Consider the following 10,642-nt stretch of genomic DNA (forward strand, 5'->3'; position numbering starts at 1 on the left):
AATCACTGTAGTCAGAAATTTTGAAAAAAAAGAAACGGCTCGCGAATCCCGCCGGCTCCCGCTGAGCACCATTTCTTTTTCAGAATTTCTTCGGGCTGTCATTGCCCTAAGGACATAAAGGCACTCCAATTAACCTTTTCATTTGGGCCATGTGCAAGATAATAGATATGTGATTTCATATGGTGATGTGGAAGGGTGGGTGAGCTACAACCATGGCTGTCCTGCATGAACTATCGCTTGCCACTACGTTCACTACTCTCCTTGCACTTTCGGCTGCGACGCTCCTTATCCTCTCCCTCTTCCAACTCAAGCACCCTACTACCTCCCGCTTCCCACTTCCTCCCAGCTCTCCTGGCCTCCCCTTCTTTGGTGAAACCCTTCATTTCCTCCTTTCCCTGCGAAACAACAAGACCAGCGAGTTCGTTCAAACTCGCGTCACCAAATACGGACCAGTATTCAAGACTTCTCTCTTCTTCCATCCCTCTGTTGTGCTGCATGGAGCGGAAGCAAATCGTTTCCTATTCTCCAACGACGGCAAGCTTACTGCACAATCCTGCTTTAAAGCTCCTCGGAGATATCTCTTTTATCAATGGGTCTGTAGCTGACCACAGGCGTCTGCGCCGTCCCCCCGTAGATTCCTTGTTTCCCGAGGGCATGACGAAATTTGTGGCTAAAGTGGATATGCTAGCCCAGCAACACATCGCCCAACACTGGCTCGGAAGGAAACGCGTCAACCTCTCCAGCTTGATAAGGTTGCACATGCAGGATATTTCCAGCATTACTCTCCTAGATGTCCAAGAAAAGGAATGGAGAGAGAAGCTAGCCAAGCTTTTCAACATCTTCATCTCAGGCCTTGTTTCACTACCCGTTTACGTTCCATAGACTGGATATTATAAAGCACATATAGCACGCTTAGGCTTAGTTAAGATGCTCGAGGAGTTGATATCTCAAAAGAAGACGGAGATGATGGCGGGGCAGTCCACTGAGCTCAAAGGTCTGGTTTCCAGTCTGATTGCAGCCAAGGATGAGAATGGGAATCCTCTTACTCGAAAGGAAGTCCTGTATCTCATAATAGGGATTTTGGTTGCTAGTCATGAGACGACTAGCTCAACGATTTCCTTGGTATGCAAATTCTTATCCGACAATCCAGCCCGCTGTGAGGAGGTTCTGAAAGGTGGGACCTTTACCCGTGATCATGATCCATTTAGCCAGATAAAGCAGATAAACACATCTTCTCGTATAATTGATTGAGTCCGCTCTTTTGCAGAACAAATGGCGATATCTGAGTCCAAAAAGCATGGGGAGATGCTCACTTCACCTGGGAGGATTTACAGAAAATGAAGTGCACGTGGAGCTTTATTCAGGAGACCATGAGGATGCAACCTGCATTATTTGGGTTCTTCAGGGTTGCTCTGGAGGAGATCGAGTACGGGGGTTTCAGGATTCCTCGTGGATGGAAGGTACTTGTAAACCTCTATCAAATCGATTTTCTTTTCAAGCTTTGAATTTAGCCTTTCTCTTTTGAACCCGTGCACTGGAAGTAACAAATAATGGACTACAGATTATGCTGAGCGTAGCGAGCTCTCATATGGATGAGAGATACTTTTCGAATCCAAAAACATTTGATCCAAGTCGCTTTGCGGGAAGAGGCCCGGCACCCTATACCTTCATCCCGTTTGGTGGGGGACCGAACATGTGTGTGGGCATAGATTTTGCAAAGGTTCAAATGCTTGTGTTTTTGCACCATCTTGTGAGGAGGTTCAAGTGGAGTCTTGTTGATCCCAAGGAGCATATCTCGATCCACCCGACTCCAACTCCTCGCAACGGATTTCCCCTCATGCTTGGGGAGCGTATACTCTAAGATGCAAACGTGCACATAAGAAGCACTAATAGCAAATCATGCTAGTATCCTTTTCTTCTAGCAAAAAAGAAGTTATGTATAGATGTACACTAAAATGGCCACATACTACGTCCTCCTAGGACTTCTACTACAAGTAACTAGATCTAGGCACACAACTATAATATTGATCTCCTCTATAGTGCACATGCTGCTAGGGAAATAATGGCCTTTGAGATGTTTACAGATACATCGATTTGACGGATAGCATTTGCAATTGAAGAGAATCACAGCATAATAGGTTCTCCATATCATGGGACCAAGTGTAGCTTAAGAAATGGACAGTCTGTACATGCTTTACAATTTATATGTATTCTCTTTCCTTGGTTGTTTTCCACATGCATGAGAAATATATTGGATACTTCAAATAGTAGGACCTCGACTAATGTTGTTAATCTTAACTTTGTAAAAGAACAAGCACAAATTCTACTCAATAATTGAACATGCAATATTTCTTTTTCATAACGTAGAGATAGGGTTGTATGTAGCGAGGTCCTTAGTAGTGTTTGACGTTCCTATGCTTCTATTAAGCATAGGAACTCCAGTGATGCCTTGGCAGCACGTCATGCTATTGTGACTACCATTAGTAGACCTCATATGACAGGCCATGTGCATACCGCTTCAAGTCTTCTTCAGATTGCACCGCGCACATTGTGAGCAGGCATGATTAGGAGGCAGAGTCTAGAGGATAGTGAGACTGATGCTCTTTGGGCTTGGAGTGGTCGTGCACCTCGCAGTGATCTATTGTTGGATGATTCCACTAGGTCCTTCATACAACAATTTTGGGAGGAGCATTGCAGAGCATCCCAGGTGTTCAAGAAGGCATTGTGGAAGAGGGTGTCATGCGGTGTGTACATGTTTTTTGGAGTGTACCCAGACTGAGTTGTACACTCAATTTGTAGAGGCACACCCAAAGTTCAGGATTGGGCAGAGGTCATTTGAGCAATGCAAGCCATGGTTTGTGCGATGCTCTCAGGAGCGTGACACATGCTATTGTCGCTACCATGTGGATTTTGGATTGATGTATGACGTATTCCATTCCCTTGATGGTCATAGGGAAGTGGTTCCTACTAGCCCTCGCGACTTCATTCATTCCATATTGTGTACACGAGATGGCGATGCTTTATTCCACTCCATTGATTGTGTGGAAGGTAGGTGTACTTTGTGTGGTGACTTTGCTAGAGTGCCACGAGTTGCACTAGATACTTGTGATGTGTAGATGGTTCGTTGGCAGTAGTATGAGTATAGTACCCTAACATTAGATGGTGGTGCACAATCAAGGAGGTTGCAGCTTGTGGGGAAGGAGACACCACATGTTATATTCATTGACAGTTTTCGAGGGAAGCTATACCGCTACATACGCCACTCGCACACTGCGAAGTGGGAGGATCGTCGATTCCGTGCATGTTTGAGGACATTTCCTATAGGGGTGGTTGTCTCAGTGGTGGACTTTGCGGAGAATTATACCTTTGCACCACAGCATGAGATCCAATCAGAGTATTATTTCTCCGAACAGGTGATGTGTGATTGAGTTATTGGTTTTTTTATGGCCTCATTATATTGAATTATTTCAATAGTCATATTTTTTTTCAATGCCATATTGCAAGTTGCTATATTTGTGCACATTAGCTATCATCATGCACAGGCTCATGTGGATGGCATTGATAGCACCATGGACTCACGTGTCATTGTGCAAGAGAATCACTTCTACATTAGTGATGATCGATCGCATGATGCCCATTTTGTGCAGCATTGCTTCACTTTGCATGATAGTTTCTTGAGGGATCATGGTGTCACATGGCAGCGGTACTAGATCTGGTCAGACGGTTGTGGGGTCAGTTCAAATCTGCTAGACAGTTTTATTGGTTCTGCAGATGGCACTGTGAGATAGGCATTCTGATCACATGGAGCTACTTCGAGATAGGGCACGGTAAGGGAGAGCACGATGGTGCAGGTGCTTGCATGAAGCATGCTTTGCATTGATACCAATTGCGTCACAATGCCAATCGCTTCAAGGATGCACATGATGTGGTGCGGTGGTGCAGCCAGCACTTATCCACTAGTGCTATCTCCTCGTTTCAGTCATGTGACGATAGGGTGGTGAGCTAGTATTTTTGGTGCATGGACATTGGGAGTCTTGATCGGTCTAGGCCTTTTGATTGTCGTTCAGTGTCTGGCACTTTTGATTTCCATTCCATCAGGAGCATAGGTGAGTCTCACCCCATGATCTTTTCTTGACGGTTTGCATGTTTTTGCTCCGCATGCATTGATGATGATTGGGGAGGGTGCTCCATGATACCATGGGCCGATCCATGGGCATGGCGAGTGCTTTCTCCCTTCCATCCTTGGGAGGAGATACATGATGATCAGGATGCAGGACTCAGTTCCTCTAGAGATTATGACTAGCTTACAGATATGTTGTGTATTGGTGATATCTTCACGGTCATTGCTTTGAAGGGCAATGAGGAGCGTGTGGATTATTACTTGTTGCGATGCTCTATGGTGAAGAGTGTGCCGAATGAGGATACAATGGATGGGCATGGGATGCACTTCCATGCTCATAGCATGATCGTAGGTGGCCACTATTTTTAGCAGATACAGAGGCATGGTCGCTATATTGAGTTCCAGGAGTACATGGCAAATCAGGAGGCATACATGTATTCTCATCTTGTTGCTGCGATCAAGATTACTTTGAGTCATGTTCGCACTTGCAAGGCGACGCCCACTCCATGATGGCACCTTGCAGTGGAGGATCACGAGAGCATACTTGCAACTATTGGCATGAGAGCCGATCCTGAGGAGTAGCACATTACATATCATAGTTTTGGGATCATCAGTTGATCAAATAGATTTTTACTGGGTATCACTAGTTGATTACATATTTTTGTATTCGATATGTATAGGCTCACTGTGTGACCGTACCATTGTAATTTTCATGGACTCATATTTTGTATTTCACTATGATGGTTTTATACACATTCATACACATCATTGTATTAGATTCTATTTTATACATGATGTCCGTTGTCTTCTCAATGGGATTTGTTGTTTTTGTAAAATAAAAAATTGTTTATTAGTAGTAATGTTATAATTATTTTTGTGCTTTAGGACATTTTAAAAATGTGACTATGAAAATTCGTGCACGTACTAACCAAATATGCATGTGGACTTATCTGTTGGGGATGAAAGTCTACACGTCTCTTAGGCTACCCTAGACCTATGTACATCCATTGAAGATCTGGTCTCCGAATGATTTGGTATGTGCCACATGGAAGGTATAATGCATACATTTTTGCATGCACTCACTACTAGTGATGACTACGTATTAAAAATGGTGCACGTACTAACCAAATACACATGTGGACTTATCTGTTGGGGATGAAACTTTGCACAGCTCTTTGGCTATCCTAGACCTACATCCATGCAAGAGTTGGTCTCCAAATGATTTGGTATGTGCCACATGGAAGGTATAATGCCTACATTTTTGCATGCACACACTACTAGTGACTATGCATGAAAAATGGCGCATGTACTAACCAAATATGCATGTGGACTTATCTGTTGGGGATGAAACTTTGCGCGGCTCTTAGGCTACCCTAGACCTACATCCATGCAAGATTTGGTCTCTAACTGATTTGGCATGTGCCATGTGGAAGGTATAATGCATACATTTTTACAATCCCCACTAGTGACTAGGCATGAAAAATGGCGCATGTACTAACCAAATATGCATGTGGACTTATCTGTTGGGGATGAAATTTTGCGCGGCTTTGGGCTACCCTAGAACTACATCCATGCAAGATTTGGTCTCTAACTGATTTGGTATGTGCCACATGGAAGGTATAATGCGTACATTTTTACAATCCCTACTAGTGACTACGTATGAAAAATGGCGCACGTATGAAAAATGGCGCACGTACTAACCAAATATGCATGTGGACTTATCTGTTGGGGATGAAACTTTGCACGGCTCTTAGGCTACCCTAGATGTACATCCATGCAAGATTTGGTCTCCAACTGATTTGGTATGTGCCACGTGGAAGGTATAATGTGTACATTTTTACAATCCCTACTAGTGACTACACATGAAAAATGGCACACGTACTAACCAAATACACATGTGGACTCATCTGTTGGGAATGAAACTTTGCACGGCTCTTAGGCTACCCTAGACCTATATCCACGCAAGATTTGGTCTCCAACTGATTTGGTATGTGCCATGTGGAAGGTATAATGCGTACATTTTTACAATCCCTACTAGTGACTACGCATGAAAAATGGTGCACGTACTAACCAAATATGCATGTGGACTTAACTGTTGGGGATGAAACTTTGCACGGCTCTTAGGCTACCCTAGACCTACATCCATGCAAGATTTGGTCTCCAACAGATTTGGTATGTGCCACGTGGAAGGTATAATGCATACATTTTTACAATCCCTACTAGTGACTACGTATGAAAAATGGCGCACGTACTAACCAAATACGCATGTGGACTTATCTATTGGGAATGAAACGTTGCACAGATCTTAGGCTACCATAGACCTACATCCATGCAAGATTGGGTCTCCAAGTGATTTGGTATGTGCCACGTGGAAGGTATAATGCGTACATTTTTAATCCCTACTATTGACTATGCATGAAAAATGGCACACGTACTAACCAAATATGCATGTGGACTTATCTGTTGGGGATGAAAATTTGTGCGGCTCTTAGGCTACCCTAGAACTACATCCAAGCAAGATTTGGTCTCTAACTGATTTGGTATGTGCCATGTGGAAGGTATAATGCATACATTTTTACAATCCCTACTAGTGACTACGTATGAAAAATGGTGCACGTACTAACCAAATATGCATGTGGACTTATCTGTTGGGGATGAAACTTTGCATGGCTCTCAAGCTACCCTAGACCTACATCCATGCAGGATTTGGTCTCCAACTGATTTGGTATGTGCCACGTGGAAGGTATAATGTGTACATTTTACAATCCCTACTAGTGACTATGCATGAAAAATGGCGCACGTACTAACCAAATACGCATGTGGACTTATATGTTGGGGATGAAACTTTGCACGGATCTTAGGCTACCCTAGACGTACATCCATGAAAGATTTGGTCTCCAACTGATTTGGTATGTGTGCCACGTGGAAGGTATAATGTGTACATTTTTACAATCCCTACTAGTGATTACGTATGAAAAATGGTGCATGTACTGACCAAATACGCATGTGGACTTATCTGTTGGGGATGAAACTTTGCATGGCTCTTAGGCTACCCTAGACCTACATCCATGCAAGATTTGGTCTCCAACTGATTTGGTATGTGCCACGTGGAAGGTATAATGCGTACATTTTTACAATCCCTACTAGTGACTACACATGAAAAATGGCGCACGTACTAACCAAATACACATGTGGACTCATCTGTTGGGAGTGAAACCTTGCACGGCTCTTAGGCTACCCTAGACCTACATCCATGCAAGATTTGGTCTCCAACTGATTTGGTATGTGCCACGTGGAAGGTATAATGCGTACATTTTTACAATCCCTAGTAGTGACTACGCATGAAAAATGGCACACGTACTAACCAAATACGCATGTGGACTTATCTATTGGGGATGAAACTTTGCACGGCTCTTAGGCTACCCTAGACCTACATCCACGCATGATTGGGTCTCTAACTGATTTGGTATGTGCCATGTGGAAGGTATAATGCATACATTTTTACAATCCCTACTAGTGACTATGTATGAAAAATGGCGCACGTACCAACCAAATATGCATGTGGACTTAACTGTTGGGGATGATTTTGAACCAATCGCACATAATCATGTATTAATGTTTGACACATGTTACTAGCAATGAGCACCATTCCATGCTAAATATTGACATTTTTTTCTTAATCTACAATTTACAAAAATTAGTGACAATATTAGTGTAATAATTGCAAGCATTGATATATACAAAATTCAATATGATATTCAAAATGCTAAAGTTCATAGGATGAGAGAGAGAGAGAGAGAGAGAGAGAGACCTTATACTTGAACACCTTTTCAATGCTTAATGTTTACAATTACTTCACACGGCATTATTTTTAAAATACCTTATGTATTAGATGTGTGAATTGAGATATCTGAAATTCAAAATGATACTCCTAATTTTAAATTTTTATCTTAGATTTGAACAAACTATAAACTGAGATAAACAAAGTAAGAAGAACGTCATGAAAGTACCAAAATGCTCATACATCATAAAAGTAAGAACAATATCATGAAAGTACCAAAATGAATGTTACATCATCATCATCATCGTGCAGAAGTGCATCCCTAAACAAGATATGTGTGAAGCCTAAACAATCATCTTGAATCAGAATCTGATAACTCCACATATGATCCTCTAGTCATCCTCTGATGTGGCTCCTATATGACCTGTTGCCCAATCGTCTGCTGTGTGCCCTCAGGCACAACAGATGGGCTAGCCTCATCTCCTGGATGAGATGGGCTAGCCTCATCCTGATGAAGAGGAGGGCATGTTGCACAAGCCACCGCTGCCATCTTTGCCTCCCTTGCCTCCTCTATGTATGCGTGCCTCAGCTCCCAAAGTCGTGCATCTGCGAATACTCGTGCCTCAAATCTAGCGCGAGTAATCGTCTCTACATGTAGAAGATGCTAGTCTCACAAGCTACTGCTCTACCCACTGCTACAATGATATATGAAGCTCTGCCTCTTGCTCAATACGACGTGCCTCCTCTGCTCGTGCCTCATCAGCTGGCATGAAATCACCATATGAGAAGCATCGCAGAGCACACGCTACAATCACTGAAGTATCAACACCCTCCTGCTGTAGCAAAGCTCTCTGTGCCTCTCCCTGTAGTGCTTTGTCAAGACCACACGGGCAAATGGATCAATGGCCTGATGATGACCAGGATATAGATCATCCATGCCTAGTCCTTTGTATGTGGCCACATCAATGTCAGCAAAGCATATAGGGCACACTAATCGTGCCACCATGTGGCGGGTCATGCAATGGAGATGTGCGATGTGGCCGCACCCTAGTCCAAACCACTCTACGGTGTCAAAATCCTCGTGGCAAAGGATGCAAGTGGCGGTAGAAAGCCTGGCTATGATTGGTGCATCTATGGGTGTCCTAGTCGGCACATCTATAGGAGAAGCGGGGTACAGGGCCACATTGGGGTCGATCCTATGGCGAGATGGATCACGACTAATATGTCTCAACTGCAAAATATAGTGCTCCACTCGATGGTAGGCTATGCGTGTCCGAATCCTCCGCTCCTCCAAATCTGCCTCTAACTGTCGTACATGAGACTCCATATCCTGTCGCAATAGATGTGCCTGCCAAGCAAACATATCGCGTACATGGTGAGAATGAACCAAAAAACTTCAGTTCAAAACACGCAACAAAAAAATAAACTAAAATAATCAAAATAACTAACCTCGACCCCCTTCACTAACTTGAAAAATAATATAAAAGCTACTTTAAACTCTTATTTTCTTTTTTTTTATAGATGATTTCTAAAAACAAATTTAAACGTTTTTATATTTAATTCAAAACTTCACTAATTTAAAAAATAACATAAAAAATACTTTAATCTCTTTTTTTTTAAATAGATGATTTTAAAAAACAAAATATATACATTTTTTACATTTAAATAAAAACTTCACTAACTTAAATAATATAAAAGCTACCTTAAACTCTTTTTTTCTTTTTTTCTTAAAGATGATTTTTAAAAATAAAATTTAAACGTTTCTTTATTTAAATAAAAAAAGCACTAATTTGAAAAATAACATAAAAACTACTTTAATCTCTTTTTTTTTAATAGATGATTTTAAAAGACAAAATATATACGTTTTCTACATTTAAATAAAAACTACACTAACTTAAATAATATAAAAGCTACCTTAAACTCGTATTTTCCTTTTTTCTTAAAGATGATTTTTAAAAATAAAATTTAAACGATTTTTTATTTAAATAAAAAAAGGACTAATTTGAAAAATAACATAAAAACTACTTTAATCTCTTTTTTTTACATTTAAATAAAAACTTCACTAACTTAAATAATATAAAAGCTACCTTAAACTCTTATTTTCTTTTTTTCTTAAAGATGATTTTTAAAAATAAAATTTAAACATTTCTTTATTTAAATTAAAAAAGCACTAATTTAAAAAATAACATAAAAACTACTTTAATCTCTTTTTTTTTTAATAGATGATTTTAAAAGACAAAATATATACGTTTTCTACATTTAAATAAAAACTTTACTAACTTAAATAATATAAAAGCTACCTTAAACTCTTATTTTCTTTTTTTCTTAAAGATGATTTTAAAAAATAAAATTTAAATATTTTTTCATTTAAATAAAGAAAGGACTAATTTGAAAAATAACATAAAAACTACTTTAATCTCTTTTTTTTAATAGATGATTTTAAAAAACAAAATATATACGTTTTTTACATTTAAATAAAAACTTCACTAACTTAAATAATATAAAAGCTACGTTAAACTCTTATTTTCTTTTATTATTTTTAAAAATAAAATTTAGACGTTTAAAAAAAAAAAAAAAAGCTAACATAAAAACTACTTTAATCTCTCTTTCTTTTAATAGATGATTTTAAAAAATAAAATATATACGTTTTTTACATTTAAATAAAAACTTCACTAACTTAAATAATATAAAAGCTACCTTAAGCTCTTATTTTCTTTTTTTTCTTAAAGATGATTTTTAAA

At 40.0% G+C, this 10,642-nt stretch overlaps 1 protein-coding gene across 1 annotated transcript; it reads left to right on the forward strand.

Annotated features, from left to right (window-relative positions):
* The first annotated feature begins 212 nt into the window (after positions 1-212).
* On the forward strand, positions 213-1,861 carry LOC147881214 (cytochrome P450 716B2-like). Its single transcript, XM_087402354.1, has 4 exons — positions 213-593; positions 883-1,174; positions 1,297-1,460; positions 1,562-1,861. Exons 1-4 carry the CDS (start codon positions 213-215, stop codon positions 1,859-1,861), a joined length of 1,137 nt encoding a protein of 378 aa, XP_087258480.1.
* The last annotated feature ends 8,781 nt before the right edge of the window (positions 1,862-10,642 follow it).

The sequence above is a fragment of the Dipteris shenzhenensis genome, chromosome 31 (assembly GCF_047967505.1).
Source record: "Dipteris shenzhenensis isolate YYH24624 ecotype China chromosome 31, Dip_SZ_1.0, whole genome shotgun sequence".
In the NCBI taxonomy this organism is placed as follows: Eukaryota; Viridiplantae; Streptophyta; class Polypodiopsida; order Gleicheniales; family Dipteridaceae; genus Dipteris; species Dipteris shenzhenensis.